The 25,669-nt window shown below is 39.7% G+C and overlaps 1 protein-coding gene across 1 annotated transcript; it reads left to right on the top strand.

Moving 5' to 3' along the window:
* The first annotated feature begins 2,840 nt into the window (after positions 1–2,840).
* On the top strand, positions 2,841–17,547 carry RAB21 (RAB21, member RAS oncogene family). The gene is made up of 7 exons (XM_017832808.1): positions 2,841–3,165; positions 9,487–9,546; positions 9,733–9,840; positions 13,691–13,754; positions 14,570–14,624; positions 15,049–15,137; positions 16,048–17,547. The coding sequence occupies exons 1-7, from the start codon at positions 3,019–3,021 to the stop codon at positions 16,185–16,187; spliced, it is 663 nt and encodes a 220-aa protein (XP_017688297.1). The 5' UTR covers positions 2,841–3,018; the 3' UTR covers positions 16,188–17,547.
* Positions 17,548–25,669: the final 8,122 nt, after the last annotated feature.

Below are 25,669 nucleotides of genomic sequence, written 5' to 3'. Positions count from 1 at the left end.
GAATAGCCATCTTTCTTTTTGACAATACTGCTAACTTCATTTTAAGTGGGTCTTTGTTGTTGTTGGGCTGGGTTTTTTTCCCTGTTCTGATTTCTTGCTTTTTTGGACATCTTGTACTCTTGTGGAGATTGATCTTATACAACTGTACATTATTTGGCAGAGATTTTGTACTATGTTTCTTTTCCAAGTAAATCTGATAAAATCAGAACATTTTACTGCAAGTATGGCAAATTATGCTCAAAAATATTTTCCAAGGGAAAAAATGGAAATATAAGACTGACATTATTTGCAAATCAACTGCTACTTTTATAATTTGCAGGAAACTTATAATTATCCCAGAAATCAGTTATGTGTCATCCATGGCATGGGAGGTGCTACTTATGCTGTTATAGGTTTGACCAGCTAGAGTATCTCTCTGACAACTACTGCATGCACTTCAGTTCACAGTTTAATTAATACATCTAATATTTTTATATGGAGATCTAGTAACGAAAGCTGGAACTAGTACATTATTTTCACTTTCGGAGATGACACCACCTGTGAAGTAAAAGACTTAAGTAAAATCACAGAATCACCGAATATTCTTAAGTTGGAAGGGACCTACAAGAATCATTTAGTCCAGCTATTACCAAGAATGATAAAAGGTCATGGCAATGGATACACTGGTGTTATTTGTTTGCACCACTTAATAACATACAGAATATTGTAGCATCTTTGCGAAATATAAAATATGTCTCAAAAGACATTTTTCATGCAGATGTAATCAGCAACACAGTTAACACAGAAGGTCTGTAAAAACATTTTTTGGAAACTGTAAAAAGGAGAAGCGCACTAAATTAAAGGAAAAAGAGCCATTCTCTTCTCAAATTCGCTGAAACAAAAGAAACACTTCCCAAGTTAAATTAGCACCATTAAAATAACTTGGTAACTGTCACAGATATTTAAACCTGCAGATTACAGTGAAATGTGACACTTCAGGTAGCTCTGACAGAACTTTCTATTATCAGCCAGATCAGCCTTCTAATTTCATTTAGTACTGGTGGCTGAAGTTTTGGAAAGTACAACAAAATCAGTAATCACAGGTTCCAGACAAGAGAAAGGAGAGCAGAAATGGTGGGGTACTGTAGTTACTCGCAGCAGCCTACTGTCAGTGGGAAATGCATCGTTTGCCTCTGCACCACAGCAGAGGATTCTTAGAGAAATAGTCAGCCAGAACTGAGCTTCAGTTGGTGCCTTATGCTTTGCTGTGCCCTCAGAAAAATGCTGTCAGGTGCATTCAGCACATAGACTTCATACAGGGTGTGTCTTGTGCAGCCCTTTCCAAAGCTTCAGGTCTCTTTCTCACTGGAAGATAACTTCTGTTTCAGCTACAGTGTTCAGTATAATAATACACTTAGGATTGATTAAAAACACCCATGCAGAAAGTGCCCTTTTAATGAATAAGATGTAACAGATATGTGGGTTGCTTCCATTCAAAGAACTGAAAAGTACAAATGAGGTCTATTCTTCAATTTAATCCCATGTATTTATAAAGAATGTATGTATGCTTTTGTTGACAACAGTAAAAAGCTGTAAGCACAAGAAGGTTTTTAAAGACAGCATGTCTGTGTCTCAGCAGGTGCATTTGCCAGCAGCTACCCAGGAAAGCTTCAACCTACTGGGCCCTGGAAGCAGCTTGTGCTCATGACCATTGATTTCCATTGTCTCTGGCAATCTTAATCTGAACTCCATTTTGCCTCCTTCTTCTGTTCAGCCTGAAAGAATAACGAACACGCCAATCAGTTTTATTGACTATACACAGAAGGCATGACTGACAGAAACAAGCATCACTTTCCAGCAAGACAGTATTTTTATAGTAACTTGCTGAAAGTACTTACATTCTAATAAAACTGGAAATTTATTTAAAGAAAAGATATGCCTGAAGATTGTGTGTTTATTGATTATTTTACCTTGTCCCATTTCCTTAATTTACTAAAAAGGTTTATTTTATTTACATCTGGAGGAAATAAAACCAATCCATTTTGTGTGTGAATGTATTGCTTCTTGATGCAGGAAATCTGATCTTTGTTCTCCTGGACGCATTCTCTGTTCATTCCTCTATTCTTTCTCACACAACAGAGCATTAATACTATCTGACAAAGGAAACTGCACTATGGAGCCTTTTCATAAGCATTATTTTTCTTGCCACTGCGTGATCACTAGAGAAAGACTACACCGCCCGTAGTTGTTTGGATCGGTTTGTGAGGATTGCTTTTAATTAAGGAATGATACCCAGTTTTACAAGGCAGTTATCCAATTCTTGTGTATGGAACAGTACCGGACCCCTACAATCAAGGAACTCGACGGAAGAACGTTTTTCTCGTGCCTTTTTCCTTACCTGCTCCCACATCTCTGTTTTAAAGTACTTTACTATGGACTTTTATTTTGCAAACATTTACAGACCAGTGTAATAGACTAGTGTAACTTAATCCACTGGAACGGGGCCTTTGAAGCTGGAACAAAATCCGTGCCCGTGACGTTTATAGCCTGTTTGTTAGGGGCTTTTCGTTTCCACGGGGAAACGCTTGGCAGGTACGTTCGTTGCATAAGAAAGCCTTAATTTGACACTTAAAAACAAATCCACCCGCGCGTGCAAAACCCGCCCGCCTTTCCAGCTCCGAGGAGGAGCCGCCCCAAGCCCCGCCCCCAGGCCCCGCCCCTCCACATGGCCCCTCCCCCTCCATCTGGCCCCGCCCCGCCCCCTCCCTCCCGCCGCCGCCGCGTCCCCCCCTCCCATTGGCGGCGGGGGCTGCGCGTGACCGAGCAGCGCGTGACGTAGGAGGAAGGAGCCGCCATTAGGGGCAGCGGGGCTGCGGCCGCGGGGCAGGCTTGGTTGTGTTCCTCCTCCGCCTCCATCCCCGCGGCTTCGGCGCTGCCTTTGCGTCCCCGCCAGTCCTCCTCCCGCTCCCCCGGGGCCTCCCGTCCCGGCGGGCGGCGGCGGCCCGTTGATGTGAGGCGCGGCTCGGCGGCGGGGCGCGGATGGCGACGGGGGCCAGTGCGGCGGCCGGGGGCCGCAGCTTCTCCTTCAAGGTGGTGCTGCTCGGGGAGGGCTGCGTGGGGAAAACCTCGCTGGTGCTGCGCTACTGCGAGAACAAGTTCAACGACAAGCACATCACCACCCTGCAGGTGCGGGCCGGGGCGGGCGGGGAGCGCCTGCCGGGGTGGCCGGGCCGGGGCGAGGAGGCAGTGCCCGTGAGGGGGGTCCCGTTGTTGTTCTCCCCTCACCTCGCGCACCTCCCAGGGCTGCCGGCCCATGCCTTGTTTACAGCTTAGCTGAAGCCGGAGTAACCATCTCCGCTCGCTAATGGTGGCTGTCCTAGGCCATGTTCTCTGGAAGCCAGTTCTCTAGTTCTTTTCACGCCTCATATCTAAGCTTTCAATACTTTAAGGCCTCGTTTCTACTCTGCATGCTACCTGCTCCGTTTTTCCAGTTATATATATGAATGTCTTCATGTGAGTCCTGGGAGGTATGATGAGAAAGTAATTTTGTTATTGTAATCACTGTTAGTGGACTGATGACTAAGTGTTTCATATGTGCTGCATGTCTGTTAATCATAGTCTTCCCCATGTTCTCAAATCCCAACACTGGAGCTGCCTAAATGCTACTGTTTAAAGAGAAAGGCTTTCACAAAATGATTGATAAGATTAAGGCTTATGATTTAATAACAGGAAAGATTCTTAAGGCTTACTTGCTTGTCACAATAGCTCTCTGAATTATGGTCAGATTATCAGCAGTACTGTCTGCTAATTTATAAAGAACTACAGAGTGATGTTCCACTTATGAAATGTGGCAGGGTGTCTGCTTGAAAACAATGTTTTCTTCATGACCTATTAGTGATGGATGGCATGGTACAGAATAAACTGCTTATATTGTGCATGGTGTCAGAAAATATGTTTTGAACTTAGTGTAGGGGTGGTATGTTAAGTCTTTCGGGATGTGTCAGCTTGCTTAACCTTTTTATTTGTGGTTACACCAGTTGCACGGCATCTTTCTTAGCAGTTGTGAGCATGTATATGGAAGTGTGGGGTTTAATACATACTGCTCTTAATATTTTTTGTTTTAAATAAGGAAACAAACCCTGCCACTTGGTGGGCCACTAGTGGGTTTTGAACTACTTTTGAGGTTCTTAAAGTACAGAAGAAATAGTGGGTGATGCCAAAAAAAAGAGCATTAGGGTAGTTATGTGCCGTTCTCGTGCATTTAGGGGAAAATTCTTTAATTGGGTATCTCAGAAGTATTTAATAGTGAAACTTTCCCTAAAACCAGAGAAGCATTATAGATGCACTAGAAACAATACAGTGAATGTTTCCTAAGCAGATAATGTTGTTCCAGTTTTGCTCTGAACAGCTAAAAAGAATATGTTTTAAACTCTGTTACCTTGTGCTTATACTTAGCTTTTGGGTTAATCTGTTGGTAGGTTTATTAGGCATGGTGTAGTATTTATGGCAAGCTGACTGTAGCTCTGATGCCACAGAAGATATTTGGAATGCTACAGATGTGACTAATAGCTTGTAGGTGTCAGAGGTGCAGCTGAAGTGCAGCACCGAGCAAACAATCATTTAAAGTGCAACAAAATGATGTGTAGCTGAATTCTCATATCCCATGTAAAATGAATAGGGCTGAGTAGGTTGTTGTGATGTAGCGTGTTTGTTTGGGTTTTTGTTCTTTAAATCTGTAGTGGAAACCCTAAAATTATAAGCAAAAATAGCTTGAAATACAGACTTCGGTCACAAATGTCATAAAATGCAACTTTAAATAGCTCCAAAATGCTGATGGGAAAATATCTGTAGATAGTGTGGCTCAAGAGCTTCTGGTTTTGACTGTCTGGAGGGGTGTGTGTAAAGGAGTGGAAGCATGTGCTCACATTCATACTGAGATTTTGATTCTCCACTGTTACTAGGTTTCTGGTTGCTACCTGTGTCTTCTGACTGATTGCATGGTGTTTCTCGAGTAATTTGCTTTTCTGTTCCGAGCCTCCTTAGCCACTGATACATCTTATTGATCATAAAATATAATGTCAGTTGCTGTTGAACCTTACCATGCATCATGTGCACTTGTGAAGTATTATCTTTTTTATTCCTATTTTCCTACATCGTACAGTTCTAGAACAAAGTTGAAGTACATTCTTCCACTATTAAATTAAAATATTCCTTAAAAATAAGAGAAACTAGGTTATCTGATTAAGCAATGAAGTATCACATTTGGAAAGCATCCTTGGTTTGTGTCCTTTTAAGATTAAAGGCTTAATCTGATAAGTTTGCTTTGTTTCATGGAAAGAGTTCAAAGTATTGCAACAAATTCGTTTTGTTCCAATAAAGCCAAAATTAGATAAATGCTTTGCTCCTGGTCCAACAAAGGAGCGACAGTGATGAATCATATGAAAAGATGACTAGATATTGAGACAAGAGGCTCTCCATCCACAGTTTTCTCTGACTTGAAAAAGGAAAGTATTGCATAGTGCTTTATTCCAATATGCTTGCAACAAAAAGGGTGGTGAGACTGAAGCCTTCTGGAAACTTCACTTAGGATGTTACTCTACTGTGAAGTTATTCTGTGTACACCCAAACAGGAAAGTTTCTTTTGTCCAACAGAAGACTTAAACTAAAAGGGAGCAGTCTCTCTTGTCTCCACACCCCCCTTCTCTAAATGCTAGATAGAGTGAACTGGAACGTCCTTTGATGTGTTGCTGTAGTTGTGTCAGGTCATGTACTTAAGATATTGATGACTTGCAGATGGAAATTAAGGTAGCTACTGATTCACATAAGAAAACATCTAGGTGGAACAATGTGGAAAAGCTGATGCAGGAGAGGTAGGGGTTTTTGCAAGCAATGAATACAATCCATAATGTGGTTATCAGATCTTGTGGGACAGTTAGAATTGGTTCCCGTTGTTTGAAATATTGAGGTCAGTGCTCTCATATTGATATAATAATTCTAAGCTATGAGTTGATACCAGGGGAACTGTGCTAGAATTACTCCAATAATAAACTTACTGTCAAACTTTTTTTTTTTTTTTAAATCAGGTAGATACTTCACATTAGTTAGTTATTCCATATAAATACAACTTCTGAGTACTGATCTCTCAAATGTGTGGAGGACTTTCAAAATATCCAACCCAAGAGAGCTGCTGATATAATCATACTACAGAGATCCCAATGGCTTTGCTGGACTTGCATAAACTGGAAAAGCTGTGTTGGCTTTCAGGATACTTGGGGACTGGCAGAAGACAATGCAAGGAAGTTCAGTGCTGTATGCAGTGTTTGTATGCCTGGCCTGCTGCTGTTGAACATGAAACAGTCAGGGGCAGGTGACATAGACCTGCTTTTATTCATTGACTTCAGGAGAATCTCTTCCAGCTGGGTCTTTCTTGTGTTCTACTCAAGCCCCTTTGTCAGCTCTTAACAGGGCCTGGTGGACATGTGAAACTGAGCTCTTAGAAGTAAGAATTAAAAGAAAGAAAAGATTTCCTACAGACACATAGAAAAATTGGAATTTTAACTCTTATAATTGCATTATCCTTATTCTTCTAAGTGCCTAAGTATTCTTCAGACCAGTCATAAGACACTAGAGTCAAAATACCAAAGTTAGTAGCTTCCTTCAAAGAGTTGTTTGCAATTACTTATCTGTGAATTAGCGGTGGTTTTGTATATCCATGAGTTTTTGAAAGTCGTAGCAAAAATTAATTTTCATAGTAATTAAATCAATACAGAAAGGAGTTACTGATTGTAAATCAAGCCACAACTTAAACTTAAAACTGCAGTACTCAATTTGGTAATTTTTTGGGAGATTAGAGAAAATGTTGAATCCTTTTTGATGTGTAATTACCCAACACTGCGTAGACTGTTCTGATTTCAAAGGCTTTGACTTTGAAACTTTGCAAAATGTGGAATCTTGGCAACTGACTTTTTCCCTAAATTATCTCAAAATAGAAGTTGAGACTCTTCCTTACATGTTCGGTTCCTCAGATTTCTAAAAGCTGCATAGTCCTGCTGTTCACATGGGTTGGGTTTTTTGTTGTTGTTTTTTTTTTCCTCACCTCAGAATGAGTGAAGGGGGTGGATATGTGTTTGTTAAAAGGTGGATATTACTTGATTTGTCTTCACTACGTTTGCCACTGTGGATGTAAAATGCATTTTACTGATAGTAAATGCATCAAACTTACCCATACCTATTAAGAGCAGAGCCTGCTAACTGTATTCTTCCAGTATATGGACACAGTAAAGAAGAATTAAGCATTTAATCTGTAATGTAGAACTGATGGTTTCTTGCAGCATGTTCACAGAGCTTTCTGCTCATTACTAATGATGACTGCTTCAAATACTGGCTTCCGGTCTTGTTATCAGACAAACATGCTTGTAATCAGGGTATCTGCTATAGGATCCTTTTTTGACTATAGGCCTAAGACTTTAGATAGACTAAAACTTAATCAGTACAAATTCATCAAGTTTTAATACAGGAAGTACAATAGCCCAATAGTAAATACCTTGACACAGTCTCCTGTGGTTATGGATATTTTTGCAGGAGATACTAAAAAGCCTTACTTGAATGTAGGGGTCTTCTAGTACTGGGGTATATAGAAGATGGAATATTCTACTCTTAGTGGTAAAAGACAGTATTCCTATCAAAAGCTGTAGTACCTGAAGGATTGGTGATAGTGAAGCAAAAGTATGCAGATGAACCTACTCTGATATTTGCTCTGTCAGATAGGAAATATACTCGTGGTATTAATTGGGTCAGTGTAACTACAATGATATAAGTTCATGCCTACTGAGTTCTCTGTGTTTTTAAATATAAATCCTGTTTATTTTTCTGGATTTTTCTGCCTTTTGGTGCCAAAATGTGGTTCTAAACCCTGTATGTGAAATTCATATCATCTAAGCAGATTTGGATTGTTGGTGGTGTGACAAAAGCAAACAGTGCTCAGAAGACCTTTTCCTTTGAGATTTGCAATAGAATATTGAGTACTGTAGTACAGCAGATCAATAAAATATTGGCAGGTAAGCTTGATTCGTTGTGCCTAAACATATCTTCTCTCCATATGGCCCAGTTGTTGCTGAATTAAAACTTCTGAAGTCACCTCTAAGCCTTTGGCTTTTAAACTTAGAACAAATTATGATATGAGGACTTGGTACTGATCAGATAATCCTCAAGGACAGCTAGCTGAAAGCTATCAACTACTTTCTATAGAGGTTTTGATTAAAGAATTAAATCTTTTCTGATGTTTAAGATTTGCTATTTTGCTGTTAAGCTGTTTGTTTACAGGTTGGCTAGAGGATCAAATCCACTTAACATGCTGCCTGGAACTTTTTCCAGACTCTTATGTCCTCTTACTGTATACTGAAGGGGTTAATTGTTTTGTTATGTTGAACACAATGGTTGTAGTGATAAGTTCTTTGCTATCTGCTCTTGGGAAATACCTGAGTGATTTTCTTCTGGTATGTTCTCTCTCTGTCTATTCTGTTTATCAGACTTCATGGAAAGCTTTGGTGGAAGGTACAACTTAAATATGAAAAGGGGCTTTTTTTTAATCATCTCACCTTAGGTCGTACAGATGCCAGAGTTGATATTAGGAAAGTATCTGAAGAGCAGGAGCTGCTCTAGCAGTTGAGTGTTGGATGACTTTGACTGTAATACAGTCAGCACTCCAAACAGGCACTTGGACAGCAATTTAGGTTGCTGTAAATTGAACTGTTGTGGTCTTCTGTGTATGTACTGGTTGCTTGTGTAGCTAAGCAGCAAGCTGGTCCAAGCACCTCATCTGGCCCATGGCACTTTCCACATATGTGACTCTGGTTCTATGGCTGGTCAGTGTTCATACAGAGAACTCCTCTTAAACTGCTACAATCCAGCCTAAAATAATCTCTGATGAGTGTATCGTAAAATACCACTGTACTTGTTTGAACCCAGATGCAGGTTGATGTGAAACTGAAAGGAAAACTGAATATAATTTAAGGCAGAAAACAAGGAAACTTGGGGAATACTAGTGCTCCAAGATGTTTAGTGATTAACTCATACTAGTTTTTTGTTCTAGTAGCTCACTAACAGTGAAGTGCTTTGCCCAATTACTGCAAATTAAAAATCCAGTTAGGCTGGTTCCTACCCAAACTTCACGTACTCCTGTGAAATGCTTTGATTTCAGCTTAGACTTATCAGTGTTGTGAATTCAGACTCTTCCCACACAACTCATCCTCTCTAAATCATTCAAAACAACAGCAAAAAGATGTAGTAAATGACTGGCTTAAGCCAAATTTATTTAGAACAAACTGTTGGCAAACTATAGTAAAATGACTAACTGGCTTAGTATTGACTCAGCCTTCTGGCTTACAGAGTATTTTGATCTGGAAATTTGTCTTTTATTGATTCAGATGTTTTTATTAATAAATTAATCTGAAGTCAAATGGAGCATTTGGTATGTAAAACTTAACTCTAATCTGTTTTGCTTTCCAGGCATCTTTTCTTACAAAGAAGCTAAATATTGGTGGAAAAAGAGTAAACCTTGCAATATGGGTATGTTTACTCCCCTATTTTTTCTCCCATAGCTAATTAGAATATTTTTCTGAAAAAAAAATACTTAGGCTTACTATATCTCAAATGTTAGGCACTTCTTAATAAAGTAAAATTTGTAATTATTATGAGTTCCTTGAAGTATTGTTTGCTTTGTCTTAAATGCTAACAAGTGTATTTTAAATACAGGATACAGCTGGTCAAGAAAGATTTCATGCATTGGGGCCTATCTACTACAGGGATTCCAATGGCGCTATTCTAGTATATGATATAACAGATGAAGACTCTTTTCAAAAGGTACTGGACACTTTTTACATCTGTGTGAGATGTAAACTGATTAAAGGGTAATCTGTGATATGTGTAAATGGGAATCCTCTGTTTTCAGCAATATATATTACATTTGCAAATTTAGACCATAGAATGGAAGTATTCTTTTGAAGGCTGACTTTTTCAGTCTGCTGATGTTCTAGCAGGGTTATTCAAAGAATACCAGAGAATTAGATATGTGAGTTACCTGTGGCAGGCTGTAAACACAAACCAGTGCTGTTTTTATAGTATACCATACTGATCTCTACTGTATAAACCAAATTACTAAAAGATTTTAAGTGACATCTTACAGATCTGAGAACACTGAAATTGCAATACAACAACATTATGTTCTCTGGGATAATAGATATTTGTACTTCAAATCCTCATCAAAACCTGAAATTTGATAGCTAATTATTTAATAGCATTATTAGTTGATCAGTTTGAGCCGTGAGTTTTTTACAGTCCTGTGTCAAAGCTGTGCTATCACTCTAAAGGATGTTCCAGCTGAAAACTAGCGACACTCTTTTTTTAAAATTTGTCTCTGATTAGATTGTGGCAAAACTCATGGGACTTCTGTGTAGAGAAGTAAGAAATTGTGGTTTTATCAGCAAGGCTTGGGTTAGCAGTGATAGAAATAGTGTAAGGGTGCAGTTCCACAACGGTTGTAACTATTTTAAATAGCCTGGTGTAAGGCAAGTAAAGCAGTTGTACTAGTAGTTAAACACTTGCCCCGACTGGCAGAATTGTGACTTGTGAGTTTACTTCAACTTGTGTCTTTTCATGCTGAGCCCTACTTAGTAAAAACTCTGTGATACCAAAACACTTAAATTTGCAGGAAAAAAACAGGGAAGGCTGATTTGCAGAAGTTATTGCATAGCTACTACTGTATCATGTAGCCTAACTATTTCTAGGTTCTTGAAGTGATTGCCTCTCTTCACGATTAAATTCCCTTAAAATAGCACTTCCTAAGTCAGTGCAGTGATCATACAACTTCAAAGAATGACAACAGAATTGATGATAGATACCTTACCATCAGCTGACTCGACACTCTTGTCCCATCCATTCTCTCAGGAAACAGACATCTGTTATAATCTAACCTCAGTTCAGGTGCCTCTACTTTTAAAGTATCATTTGTGATCATAGAATCAGCTGGGTTGGAAGGGACCTCTAAGATCATCAAGTCCAACCCTTGATCCACTACTGCTGCAGTTACTAGACCATAGCACTAAGTGCCACATCCAGTCTCATCTTAAAAATTTCCAGGGATGGAGAATCCACCACTTCCCTGGGCAGCCCATTCCAATGTCTGATTACCCTCTCTGTAAAGAAATTCTTTCTAATATCTAACCTAAACCTCCCCTGGCACAACTTAAGACCATGCCCTCTTGTCTTGCTGATAGTTGCCTGGGAAAAGAGACCAACCCCCACCTGGCTACAACCTCCTTTCAGGGAGTTGTAGAGAGTGATGAGGTCTCCCCTGAGCCTCCTCTTCTCCAGGCTGAACAACCTCAGCTCCCTCAGCCTCTCCTCACAGGACTTGTGCTTGAGTCCCTTCACCAGCCTTGTTGCTCTTCTCTGGACCTGCTCCAGGACCTCAATATCCTTCCTGAACTGAGGGGCCCAGAACTGGACACAGTACTCCAGGTGTGGCCTCACCAGCACTGAGTACAGGGGAAGAATCACTTCCTTGGACCTGTTGGCGACACTGTTCCTGATACAGGCCAGGATACCATTGGCCTTCTTGGCCACCTGGGCACTGCTGGCCCAATCATCCTGATTGGGTGGTCTGACACAGACTCCCACCAGGATATCAGCCTTGTTGGCCTTCCCCCGGTTCTGATCCACAGGCACTCAACCTTATTGTTACTGACTTCAACTTCTACAGAGTCAAGAGACTGTCTAACATATAGAGCTACCCCTCCACCTCTCCTACCCTGCCTGTCCCTTCTGAAGAGCCTGTAGCCACCCATGGTAGCACTCCAGTCATGTGACTCATCCCACCACGTTTCCATGATAGCAACTACATCATAGCTTTCCTGCTGCACGATGGCTTCCAGCTCCTCTTGTTTGTTACCCATGCTGTGTGCATTGGTGTACATGCACTTCAGCTGGGCTGCTGATTTGACTCTTAACTTGGGCTGTCCACCCTTGGGCTCCTTTCTGAAGAGCCCAGTTTCTACCCCTTCCCCCTTCAAACCTAGTTTAAAGCCCTCCTTATCAGCCCTGCCAGTTTATGGGCTAGAGTCCTTTTGCCCTTGCTAGATAGATGAAGCCCATCTGGTTTGAAGAGACTAGATATGATGGAATTTTCCCCATGGTCAAAAACCCCAAAGTTCCGCTGGTGGCACCAATCCCTTAGCCACCTATTGATAAGATGGGTTTTCTACTCTCTTCATTCATCCCTGCTACTTCAGGAACTGAGGCGAACACCACCTGTGCTCCTGTCTCATCAACTATTCAACCCAGTGCCTTGAAGTCCTTTTTAATTGCCCTGGTACTTCTTCCATTGATGTCATCACTGCCAGCCTGGACTACCAACAGTGGATAATAATCTGAGGGCCGAATTAGCTGAGGGAGTCTCCTACTAATATCCCTCACCTGGGCCCCAGGAAGGCAGCAGAGCTCCCTGTGGGATGGGTCCAGTCAACATATAGGGCCCTCAGTTCCCCTCAGAAGGGAGTCACCAACTACAACTAACCTTCTTTTTTTCTTTGTAGCTGTAGTTGTAACCTGTCTGGTAGAGGGGGTGCAAACAGGAGACCTTCCAGACAGATCTTCCTCTTGTCTGTCCTCTGCCTGATTCTCTGAGTCCAGGGCCTCATATCTGTTCTCTAAGGGCACCCTGGGGGGATGGTGGGGGTTGGGAGGGGGTTCTTTTACCTGTCCGATGAGGGACCTGTTTCCATTCCCCTCCATCTATCTGGTTTGCTCCAACTGCCTGATGGCAGGAGAGGCAGGGCTTCACCGTTTCCTGCTGGATTTCTTTTGGGGGCAAAAGGGTGTGACTCCACCAGTTAATTTCCCTTTCACTTTCCCTAATACTTCTTAGTCATTCACCTGCTCGCATCGCACACAGACCCCACTCACACAGTCCTCTGGTACTAACACCAGGCTCAAACACTCTGTGGAGCCAGAGGCCTGAACAGCTGTGTCTGTCTTGGTGTCCCTCTTAAGGGGTTCCATCTGTGTGGACACACCCTTTGTCTTAACAGCAGCAGCAACAGCTTTTGCTTTTTTGGAAACCATTGCTGGCTTAAGCTGAGTTAGGATGGGGAAAGAAAAAAAAAAAAGCTCCTCCAAGAGATCTGGGAGGCGGCTGGACCCCTCCTGCTTGCCCTGCCTGCATGAACTTCCTCGCTAACTGCCGTGCCATGTTCCTGTTTGCCTGCTCCTGTTGGCTGTGTTCTGGGTCGCTGGTGCTCCCAGCAGCCATTTAAATCCCTCTTGGGTGCTGGGTGCCGCCCCCTAGTCAGCTGATTGGCCTCACCTGAGACCTCCAGCACTGTCAGTAAGTGCCTGTTGATAAAAGATCTCATGCCTGACCTAAAGTGGCCCATGCAGTCAACTTGTTCTTTGGAGTGGGGCTAACACAAGTGTGATGAGTTATATTTCTGGAGTAATTGAACCATTTTACCCAAGTCAGTTGCTCTTAATTTCACCTGTGAACTAAAAGCTGCTGAACAAGAGACATGTAGCTATATTTTTGCATCCATGTTGCTCTAAACATGTTTGGTTCAAGTTTAGAGTAAATGGTTAATGAAGGAAGTGGGATAGTTCTGCATAGCCTAAGCTAGTAGTATATCCAGTGAAAATAAACTTGCCTCTCTTCTTTTTGCAGGTAAAAAACTGGGTTAAGGAATTAAGAAAAATGTTGGGAAATGAAATCTGTTTGTGTATAGTAGGTAAGTCTTTCAACATGTGATTCTAATGACTTAACTGGAAACATCTCTTTTGATTAACAGCATCTTCCAAACACTGCTTTGACAGCTTGTATGTGTGAAGAGGTAAAGCTTAATTTGATATTTGAAATTGAATTGGAGCTAGAAGTTTCAGTAGATCACATGGAGGAAAATAAGTGTTCAGTTCAAAACAATAAGCTGTTTAATGATGCTGTCAGAAGTGCATGGTACAGACACCTGCAGACTGTAGTTTAATAAAGAGAAACGTACCTCAAATGTGTATTATCCTTCTTTCAAATACTCAGACTCGTGGTATTTACTGTTCTCAGTGCTACAGACTAGGTGCTTGTCTGTTTTCATAATCAAGTGCTTGTGGGGTGGAAATAGTCTTAAAGCTCGGATATTTCAATGTAAAGGAATGCAACAGAAATACTGGGTTTAGATTTAAATCTGATCTAATTATTAAAACACTTTCATGAGGTTAGATGTAAGGATATCCTATACAAATTATGTCTGCAGCACAGGGAAGCTGCCAGTAAATCAAAGAAGAAAAGCAAAAGGTTGAATTAAGTGGCTTATATGGAGGTATTTAGCTATCCTGATCTCTCTACAGAAGTAGCACTTCATTGTCTGTAAACGCTTGTGTGAAAGGAGATTCTCAAATCATATCATTGTGCTCCAGACTGAGACTTAGAAAAAAGCTGGTCTTTACTGGGGCAGCTTGTGAGAAAATTGTGGGGTACAATGGTTACATGCCTGGTTTATTTTGGGGTAATTTTGGAGTACAAAGACTTGAATTATTAACTTGTTTCCAACAGGTAACAAAATAGACTTGGAAAAAGAGAGACATGTTTCAGTGCAAGAAGCAGAAATGTAAGTCACACCAATTATTAATGGAAACAGTCATTGCAGAGTTATGGTAGAGTAATAAACTTGTTATGCTGCCCAGCTAGGCACTGCTGGTTTATGCCTGCCACTTGTTAAGTGTTCTGTTATTGTCCGAGTCCCAGTCCCCTTATTGACCAAACTGTAACTTGAGAGTTATATGTGATTACAGTCAACATTTGTGGTTTAAATGCATTTCTAGTTATGCAATTTTCCTAATTTCATCTAGTGTGTTGCATCAGTCATGGCAGTTTTAAACACAACTCCTTTTTTTTATATAAAATCAGCATGTGTAGATTAACTCTGAAGTCAGAATAAAACCTCTTGTGATCATCTTACTGCTTCATGTAAAGTGGATTAGGAAGATTGAGTCTTTTTACTACAATGAAGCTCCGTATCTGCATTTCTACAGGTATGCTGAATCTGTTGGAGCAAAACATTATCATACTTCAGCTAAACAGAACAAAGGAATTGAAGAACTGTTTCTTGACCTTTGTAAAAGTAGGTATTATCTAGTTTGTTGGTACAGAGCTCGTTCATAAAATAAATTCAGAAAAGCTTTTAAGGCCATATAAAAAATGCTTGTAAGGCCAGAAAAGTTTTAATGTAAACTACTACTAAGAACTGACTTCATTTGAGTCTACTTCAAGCCACTCGTATACTGTAATAGCTCTGGAAGTTTGATGTGTGGATGCTTACAATATTGCAAATTCATGCTGTCATTTGTTGGAGCACCAACTGCTGTTACGTTTACCATGCGTAAATGGTAACCCAGATCGAACTTCATGTGACTGCCTGCTTCGAGCCCTCTGTTTCAACCTCTTTCAAAGATCTTCTCAGATGCTGCCAATTACAAATCATAAACTCAAAGCTGTAATGGTGCAAATTTTACACAACAGTCTAGGCAAATGGTAAAGATGGTATGTGGGATAAAAATGTAACAAAGGGAGGTTGTCCTATTAATTGTGTTTTTATGATAGAAGAACTTAAGGAAAACTTATCCTGCATGTCTGAAGAGTTGTTTGGGGTTTATTTGTTTGTTTTGGAGAGTGGGGGTTCTTGTTTGTTTTTTTATTAGTGGGAGCTTTTGGTTGGTTGGTTGGTTGGTTTTTTAACAGAATGTTCTTGATATGGGTGAGTAAACCTAGATTTTGAAGTTGCTAACTCCAGAACATCTGAACATCATAAGGTCTCCCTTAGTTAACAGGAGCTGCTGGACGTTTGATGCTTTAGAAAGATTTTAATATGTTCTTACAGCTATGCCATGTGATACCTGAGTACTTAGTTCTGCATAGCAAATAGGAGAACCAGTCTTGGTGAACTTTGTGCATATAACACAGACAGATTAAGATCTCAAAGTCTTGTGTAAAAATGCCGTGGAATGTCATCTAATACATTTCTTTCTTTACAGGAATGATAGAAACTGCTCAAGTGGATGAAAGAGCAAGAGGCAATGGTTCCAGTCAGTCAGGAATGGCAAGGCGAGGTGTACAGATCATTGATGATGAGCCACAAGTACAGAGCACTGGAGGGTGCTGTTCTTCTGGATAATTATAAAACTGTGCATCACTGCCCTCTTGATATGAAGACTGCCATATTCCAAGTCACGCATTCTTTACCAATGGAGTAATAGAATTAACAGTATTTAAAAATAATCACATGTAACACTGCAGAGACCTTAAGTGCTAAACTAGTGGCGTCTGTGACCAGAGAATTGGCATTTTCTACAGTGGTTAACAAAGCAATTACCAATGGCCTTTTTACATATTTTTCTTTAATGAGGAATAATATGCATGTAGAAAAGACCTACTTAAAGGCTTCATTTATATTCTTTTAAATCAGATCATTATTTAATAACTTATATACATTGTTGTTGGAATGGTATACGTTTTTGCAGCTCTTTGTATTTTGTGGTAGATGGAATTGTATCACTTCTAAAATGCAAATTGATTTTTTTTTTTTAATTACCAAATATATGAAGTAATATTTTTGCAGGGCCTCCACAAGCCTATAACTCAACTACTTTGATATATTCTGTTCATCCTGTATGCCAAGCTGGTAAAATACATTGTAAATTACATATTAAATATTTTATCTGCTTTTACAATTGCAGGTGCAGAAATATGTACATCAGTCTTGTCAGTGATTGTGAAGTGAATAAGTCAGTGAAAGATGCAAGCTTTTCATGTGTACTGTTGAATTGCTCATTCTAGTCCCCCTACCTGAAAACAGCTTTGTTTTGGGTACATCCATAGGTACAGCAATTTTTTAATCCATTTCTGGCAAACAGCAGTATTTAGAGTATCCCCTTATTGGGAAGAGAATGTGTTTTTGGACTGCTGTTTAACATTGAGGTGTTTGACTCCCAGCTAAAGATGCATGCATATACCTTGCCTCTGCAGTTACTTTGCCCTCTCAGAATACTCCTTGAAAGTCAAAGCAACTTTAGCCCTCATCTGTCTGGTAGCCAGTAAACCAGATGCATGGGAAATTCTTTAGCTGTTTTAATATGTTTGTGTCCCGAGACAGCATTATCAACTATTCGTGAACATCATTTTCCCCCCTGTTTTGCAGGGCTTGAGTGAACAAATTAATTGGCATTAACTAGAATTGCTTCTGATTTGGAGTGATTAAATGGAAGATGTGAAACTTGCCAGATATAGCTGTAACTTTGGGGATTCTAGGCAGAATTGAACTTATTCCTGACTTACTCTTTCTCCTGTAAAGTGTTTTGAAGCCTACTTAAGTTTAGGGAGGACACTTTTCAGGAAAAACATGTATGAACTACTATCACAAAGAAACACAACATGGTAGTACCTGAAATTTCAAAATGTTTTGTGCTCTGACTTTTTTTTACTTAAGTTGTCATGCTTGGAGAAACAGTAAAGGTGATGTCTATGACAAAGCAGAATATCCTTGGCCTTCCTTTTCCTGAAAGGTAGAATTAGTATGGCATATGAATGCATTGAATGGTGTGGGTATGTTCTGATACACAAAAAGAGTAGTAGTAGCAAATTAGTCTGTGTAAGAGAAGTGTGCTGTCTTGAATCTGATTTTATTTTCTCTGAAATAATAGATGGCTTTCATACAGACTGATCCTGGTGCATTTTTTCCCTTTCTGCCTTAACTGTGGTGTAGGTGCTTTCTCTTAGACTACCATTGTTGTGCTCTTCTGACATGATTGTATGCATGATGGAGAAAGGTGATATGTTTGTGCTAGTGAAGGTCAAGTTTCTTGGCTGTACAGAGCTTTGATGTAAATCTAAAATTTGTGATTATATGTGTGTTTATGTAGCAACACAGTTAACATTCTCATCTAACAACAGTGAACTCTGACAAATTGAAAAACGGGTCAGTTTGATCTAAAATCAGTATCTAACAGTCAGTCTTGTAAGTGATAAAATAGTGATATGAGGAGTGAAATTGGCAAAACTCAATGTTCAAGACTGGAATCTCGTCATTATAGGAGTTCCATATTTTTTGATTCAAATTTAATTTTTTTCAATCTCTGCAAAAAAGCAATCAAATAACCCAACCTCAGCTAGACTTAGTTGAAGCAGTGTATAGAATACATCTTTCTGCCTGTAGCTAAAAGTATTTAGTGTATTCTGTGGTAGGGGTGTTCCATGTGACTTCTGGCAATTACAAAACTAACAAAGATGTGTTGATACTAACTCTTATGTCTCTTACAGAATTAAAACTGTTACTGCTGAAAACTTAGGTGGGAGTAAGGAAGCCTACAGTTTTGTAATGCTAAAAAGGTTCTGGTTGCTACTAGGAAAATATTTTTTAAAATAAATTCTCAAGTTACTTTTCTTACTTAAGCTACAATATAAGAAATACTCACTGGAAACCTTCTTGTCGAAGCTGCGGTTTGGTTGGACTTCATTTATGAAACTTATCCTGCAAAGCACAGGTTTTATTGTTATATAACCTTACAAAAGTATAGCTTTGCGAAGTCAGGGAAGGTGGTTTCCAAGAGAGAAGTGAAAACATGAATTGTTTATACTGATTAATGTAAGACTTCAGCTATTCCTTGTCAGTAGACAAAATACAACAGCTCCAGGAAAAAAAACATTTTTACCAAAGATACTGAGAATGTTCTTTGCATTTGATATATAGGAAAGCACAAATAGCTTGGGTTTCTATATTTGAGCAGGATCTTACTCAAGTAACCTGGTGTTACTGCTATGTGGTTTGCTTTCTAAGAGTCTTGCATTTGATCTAGATTGCCTGGTTTGTACATCTGAAGGAGAACTGTTTTCTTTTTGTGGACTTCTGTGGCTGAAAGCAAGTAAGCTATTTTTCATTCTTCTGAGAAGAGTGCAAGAGAACAAGGCCGTCTGTCTTTAGAAAGTACTTCTATTGTGGGACAGATAGAACCATCCAAATACCCACTACAGCATATATAAGTCAACACTGAGCACACTTCCTCAGAGTAAATCTTGATAAAGATTACTCGCATACTAAAATAAAATGGTCTGACTTGCTACAAATAGTAGAACAACTTTTAAGGACTTGCTCGCAGTCTTGATGCTGCTGTTATGAGTACTTGAGCTACCTATGAAACTTTATCACTTGCTGAAATAAAATTTAACAAACCAAAGTCCAACCACTTCAATGGAGCAGTATGTGCCTCTGCTAGGAGTTATTTATGGACACTATATACTGCTCTTAGACCATAGTTCAGAATTTATAGAAGACCTGATAGACTGGTTTAGACAAGGACACTAAAAAATTCAGATGTGTAGTACCTGGAGGTGAGTGTAACTAGCTGTAAAGATTGGGGATGATGACTTCATCTTTTGCATTGACCTTTCACAGGATTCCAAGATGGGGATATCTAATGTCTGAATGAACTGTATTGAATGATCTCTTGAAGCAGTCAAGTAATCGAGTGTTACCTTGATTACATGCTGTTCTTCAGTGTTCATACATTGGGGACAGGTCTTCTTGCTTCCTACCACATTGAAAAGTATCCCTTAGTCCTTTTTATTCTACTGCTTATATTGTTCAGGTGTTTTAACTTGTATTTCTGCCTACAGCTCTTGAAGAACTTAGTAATTAAATTTCTACTTAAGGTTCCCAACGAGATGAAAAAAGCTTTGCAAAAAGGTACGAGGTTATGGAATGTGGTTGGATCTCAAATGGAGTTCTCTGCAAATATTAGATGCTGTCAGGAAAAAAAAAAAAACAAACCACACACACTAAATAAATAAATAAATAACCACCCTCACAACACCCCAAACACCCACAAAAAAACCCTCAAAATAAAAAAAAAGGAAAAACAAACAAACAAACAAAAAAAAATCCCCCAAAAAGACAAAACCCAAAACCAACAGTTTAAAGAAGGTAAGAGGAATGGGAATCCTTAAGGACAAATGCAGGTCGGGAATCTCCACAAGTAGAGTATGGGAACAAGAGAGTTAGAAGCAGCCTCCTCTTGTTACTTTACTGCTTTTAGTGGAAGGAAAAGGAGAAGTAGGAAGAAAAAGGCATATAGGAAAAACTGAGGGTGCTGGCAGTAGGCTGCTGAGTAAGGTGCTGAGTTAACCATTTCTTTGAGTTGCTAGCAAGTCTTCTCAGCAGTGATAATGCCTAATTCAAGACTTCTAAGGTCACTTCCTAGGTTGGTTTTCCTTCTGTGAAATACTATTTTTGCTTCATTAAAGAGAATAGAACTAACTTTGAACAGGCTTGTAGACACAATACTAACCTACTTAAAATTAATTAGAATATGCCAATTTACGAACTATTTACAGTTCACTGACTTTGTTAATCTTAGTTTGCATCAAATCATAGGATTTCTTTTTCCTGAGAAGTCAGGAAGTATATCTTGATATGAGGGTAACTTTAGCTACAGCTGTGTCCACGAGTTCCAGATGATGACCATAGTTTTTGGCAGTATTTGCTGTGCAAGCTCAACAAGGCCCCAAACCACTCTTAACTGTGCTGGGCATTTGCGTATGCTATTCTTTGGAGGACTCTGCTCAACACCAGGATTTTCTCTCTATTTAGACAAGCCTGTATGTCTCAATGATATAGGTGTCTACTAAATGTAGGCTTTTTCTATCAAATAGCAATGTATACTCTTTGCTCCTGCATTTTTGGAGCTGTCATTTGCCCCTGTATTGAGCAGAATGAGATGGAAATGGTGTTGAGAGTTGTGGAGAATCAGGAATATTTCTTGTAAGGTGGCTTGAAAAGTGGGAATCTTTGAAACTTTCACCATTATGACAAAGTATTATTCTGTCCAAGAGAACAGAAAGTACTTTGGCTTGGAGAAGTTTTTGTTGTAATCTGATTAAAATGTTAAACTGCTCTACTTCCAAAATGAAAACTTATTTCAAGATGATCTCTTGATTCTTAACCTTAAAATTTTAAGACTTAAGTTTATTAAAATTGGCCAAAGCCTAAAATTGAGTGCCATGATCTACAGCCATAAAATAATCTTTGATTGTAGGGAGGAGCTGGGTGCTCACTCATATTCCACTGGCCAGTTTCGAGCTTTGATTGTGTTTATTCAGTACCAGGATGTTGAATGATAGACTGCAAAAATTGTTTTAATCTACTTCCAATGCTTTATACACTCAGACAAGTAGCATGGACCTAATGCAGCTGCAGGGTGACTGTGAAAAGAGGGCTTCTTGCTTCCTGGTTGTTGGCTGCACTGATCCTTGTTGTTAGTGAATTACTACTACAGGAAACTTTGGGTGCTGGGGATCCCTATGTACAAGAAAGGAAACACGTGTTCTCTGCTTGCTTCCCTAGATCTTCTAGACAGTGATAGGTAATACAACAGTAATACACAGTTCCCCTCAGTTTCAGAACATTGGGGTTTTTTCTCAAGAGGAGCTTTTCTTGCATCTTGACAGGTCTGGTTTTTTCAGTGTATCTAGTCTCGCTGCTCCCTTCAAGGGGTTTTAATTCTTAGTGTTAGGTTACCCAGAAGATGCGCAATTTGAAGGCATGACAAGGATGGATGATGAGTGGCAGTATTACAGCAATCTTCCCTGGCAATTGGTCATATCCTGTTTCCAAACCAGTGAAGAGAGAATATTGGAAGTTTAATGTTGAGTCCTTGCTACATCTGTATCTGACTCCTGGTTCTTGGATAGTGGAAGTCGTGTGTAAGTAATCCAAGTTCAGAGGATTGGAAAGAGCAAGGACTCCTTTCTCCTCTGTTGCCAAATAGTTGCTATTCTGTGACAGATCCAAACTCAGGTAACAGATGTTTTTGAAATGTTGAAACTTAATTTGCAGGCCCTTTTTTCAAGTTTGCTATCACTGCATTCTGAAAAATCAATAAATTTGAGACTCACAGTGGAAGAGAACAAGTAATTTCTTTTTCAGAACAGAAAACTTACAACTGCCTAATCAGGCTTGTCTTAGTAAAAAGAAGAGGAAAACACACGATACCTAAATCTTGAAGTGCTATCAGTGCTATTTGATCATACAGGCAGTATAATGATTTTTTTACTGGAGTTTTCTCATTAGATAAGCTCATTAAGCTTAGCAGGCTCAATCAATTAGAAAGAAAACTTTAGCAGAGCAAAGGCAAACACCGAAAAGGACACAGCATTTTTAATGTCAAGTAACTTGACATTGTCAAATGTAGAAATATGGAAAATTTGAAAAATCATATTAAAAACCAGTATCTGACAGAGGCTTCACAAAGCTCAAATTTCCCAGTGCATTGCTCCAGCTAGAGTTCTGAAATAAATCTTGGAGTATCCTATATAGGAGGAAGATAGTCCTGTGATAAATTAATTCCAAACGATAAATCGCCTACAGAACGGAGCTTCTTTATCATGATTGCTAGTCTATCAATGCCTAAGAAGTGATCAATTCATGCAAATGGATCAATAGAAAGGAGGAAAAAAGGTGTACTGAAAATCAATACAGAAAGAAAACACTGTCACATCTAAAAATTGTTATATCTTACGTTTTATTATGTTACAGAATTTGAAACTTGATGACAGTCTGTAATAAAGTCACCCTGAAAGTTACTGGATGTTAGGGCAGTGGCCTAGCTTACAAAGAGATTTGCTAAAAAACTGAGACCACAGGTTATTTATGTTACAAATACAATATTTCTGAACCCACCTGAGCATGATGTGATGAAAGATGGCACTGAGATGTCAAACCAGGCTCAGCAAGGTAGCTCTAAATTATGCTATCATACACCCCAGAGAGTGTAGTGTGAGCATAGCCCAAGTAAAATGCAGCTTTGATTATCAGAGCTGGTCTTTGGCAGTTCAGAAAAGTTCATGAGGAAGAAACAGTTGTTGTTGAACCACATTTGTCAGTTTAGCAATAGCCCCAGGGCTACTGCATATGTGCAGCAAAACGAAGTCAACCATGGAACCAAGACTAAGGGGAATTTTCTACCAGCTATGTGTTTGTAATCTACTGTTGTCCTGCCTCCACAATGAATGCTTGTTCATGCTTCCCTAGTGAAAACTGCTGTTCAGGTGATGCTGTGGATTTGAATTGAATGGACATTCTGAGTGAAAATGGCAAGCAACAGGAAAAGCAGGGCAAGATGAGAGGAGTTTGCACAGTTTTTGATTTGGCTGTTCTTAGCCCTTTCACTTGCACTTTTTTTAAAAGTCAGTAGCTGTATCCTACTATCTTTGTGTCACAGAGTCACAGAATGGGTAAGGTTGGAAGAGACCACAGTGGGTCATCTGGTCTGACTTCCCTACTCAAGCAGGGTCATCCCAGACCACATTGCACAGGATTGCATACAGGCAGTTCTTGAATATCACCAGTGAGTGTCTCCACAACCTCTAATGTTTTCTGTCAGAAGGCATATTTTCTAGTTGGTGAGATTTTTTTCACCAAGAAACTAAAATCTAGAGGTTTCTAGAGTAAATGTAGTTACTTCACAGATTTAGTCTTTCCAGAGTCTGTCAGCATCTCATTAAAGGGGCTGTATTAAGTGGTGAAGAGCAAGTGTACTACTTGTAGTTAACACCCTGCAATCGGAGTCCTATGGTGAATATTTCAAATAACAAGAGACAGCAGAGTATCCAATGCATCTCTGATAGCAAGTCTGCTCTCCCACTGTTTTCCAACAAAAAGTAGTTGAAAAACAATCCTCAACTATAAGATGTGCCCATACTGAAGTTGGTTTGAGGCTTAAAATTACTCCAGTGAAGGTGCCTTCAAGGAATCTTGACCATTCTTTTAGTATGTGTACACTGCAGTGCTTAGCACCATGGGACACCGATTCTTTTTCAGGGACTTAGGGATTTCAGCCTGTATGGGAAATGGACTCTGAAGTGGGTTATGATGACGAATTAAGTTCAGGAAGTATTGCCTGATCCCTCCCCCCTTCTGCCCTTTCCCTGCCCCAAACAATTGTTCCTTTTGTTTCCTACTCTTTCCAGGAAATGTTGCTTGTTGGTATTGTAATGCATATGTAGAAGTGGTGGGCTATTTGTCTTTCCCTCTGCATTCCTAGCTCTGGCAATACTCATGTGCCAATCAGCAAACAACAGATCAGTTTCTGTTTAGTCATCACTCTCGGATAGCTTCCAACTACCTTCTGTGGAGGCTGATGCAATCATGAATCTTTCCTTGCATGACAAATGTAGAGCATTCATGTTGGTATCTCCTCTGCTGCTTTTATATTAAAAAAAAAAAAAAAAGTTCTTGTCCCACTGAGAGAACAAAGCTATTGTAAGCTGGTGATCAGTTGTACCAACCATAATATCTGCTTATGTGACAACTCCTGTATGTTTTGCATGGATTCATATTCTGGAATTCTATTGATACACAGATAAAAAAAAATCAAGTACACAAACATGAACTCAGAGCTGTGGTTATGGATATACAAAATGTGATGTAGTGCAAATACTTCAAGAAAGCTCATCATCAAGCATACTGCCTTCATGTCTTTTTACATCTCCATGCCTTTACACTCTAAATACAAATAAGTGCTTCTGGGGAATGGCATTTCCTTCCTTTTAATTTTGGTCTAGGTGTACTTCATTTGTTTGTCTGTCCCCTTGTGCAGGTTAGGGGTTTGTTATGTTTTCTTTGAGGAACAGGTTAGAAAGGCTCTCATATCTTCATGTCTCAGTTTCTGCTTTGAGGTAGACACATTTGGTGAGTAGAGAAGATCCTAACTGGTGAGTTAGGCTAGATTTTTTACTGACAAATAAATTAGGCCAGGGTGTATAAGGAGCTCTGGCCTTGAGAGCAGATGGCACAGTAGTACAGCTTTAATCCATGTGGTTAAGTCCTCTTCTGCCCTTTAAATCATATTTATATGCTGCTTGCTTGGAGTGGCTGTGCTGTTCCTTACATTGTCTCTAGGCATTAGTCTGAGAAGCCTTAAATGGTATGGGCCATAATTATATAAAAGAGCAGGCTAATGATAAAACAGAAAGGCTGACTGTAGGTCAGTACCCCAGGCTTACTTGGTTGACTTGTACAGATGTAGCCAGGGCCTGATCTCCCTCCTGCTCTCTTCATTCTGGAGTAGGATGGGAGGATTCTTTTTTTAACCTTTTCCTCTTGTGTGTGGAGAATAAGAGCATTTGACAGCTAAATCCTCAGACATTTCCTTTACTGTCTACAATACAATTCATTCTGAGGACTGGTACCTCTTAAAATATGGGGAACTTAAAAAGCCTGGTCTGCAGCTATCTCCTGGGTGTCTTGCTGCACCCAGAGTCCAGGACAGCACCCCATTTACCATCTGCTTATGATCTGCAACAAACTGGAGTAGCCTAGAAAAATTGTGAGTTGCATCTGTCAAAGCAAGGCTTGGAATATACCCATTTCTTGTGAGTAGAAAAAAAGGTCAAAGGGAAAGACATTTTTGGCACTATTTGTCTTTGTTCCTCTGCTGTGGGGTTTTTGTTTGTATAAATTAAGCCTGTGATGGAAGGACTTGACAGAATCTGCACTAGTCTTGTGTGGGCCAGGTTTTCATGTGGTTGAGCATGTGGGCAGCTGACACTTATGAATACAGGAAAGTATCTTGGAACTCTGCTGAAATAGCTGTGTGAGCAACAGCA

Source organism: Lepidothrix coronata, unplaced genomic scaffold, assembly GCF_001604755.1.
Source record: "Lepidothrix coronata isolate B3197 unplaced genomic scaffold, Lepidothrix_coronata-1.0 Scaffold206, whole genome shotgun sequence".
Lineage (NCBI taxonomy): Eukaryota > Metazoa > Chordata > Aves > Passeriformes > Pipridae > Lepidothrix > Lepidothrix coronata.
This window is presented reverse-complemented; position numbering and strand designations above follow the sequence as displayed.

Coding starts and splice junctions, on each gene's coding strand:
- RAB21 (XM_017832808.1), top strand. CDS start 3,019: ATGGCGACGGGGGCCAGTGCGGCGGCCGGGGGCCGCAGCTTCTCCTTC. Junction 9,841..13,690: donor ATGAAGACTCTTTTCAAAAG/GTACTGGACACT, acceptor TTCTTTTTGCAG/GTAAAAAACTGGGTTAAGGA. Junction 14,625..15,048: donor TCAGTGCAAGAAGCAGAAAT/GTAAGTCACACC, acceptor GCATTTCTACAG/GTATGCTGAATCTGTTGGAG.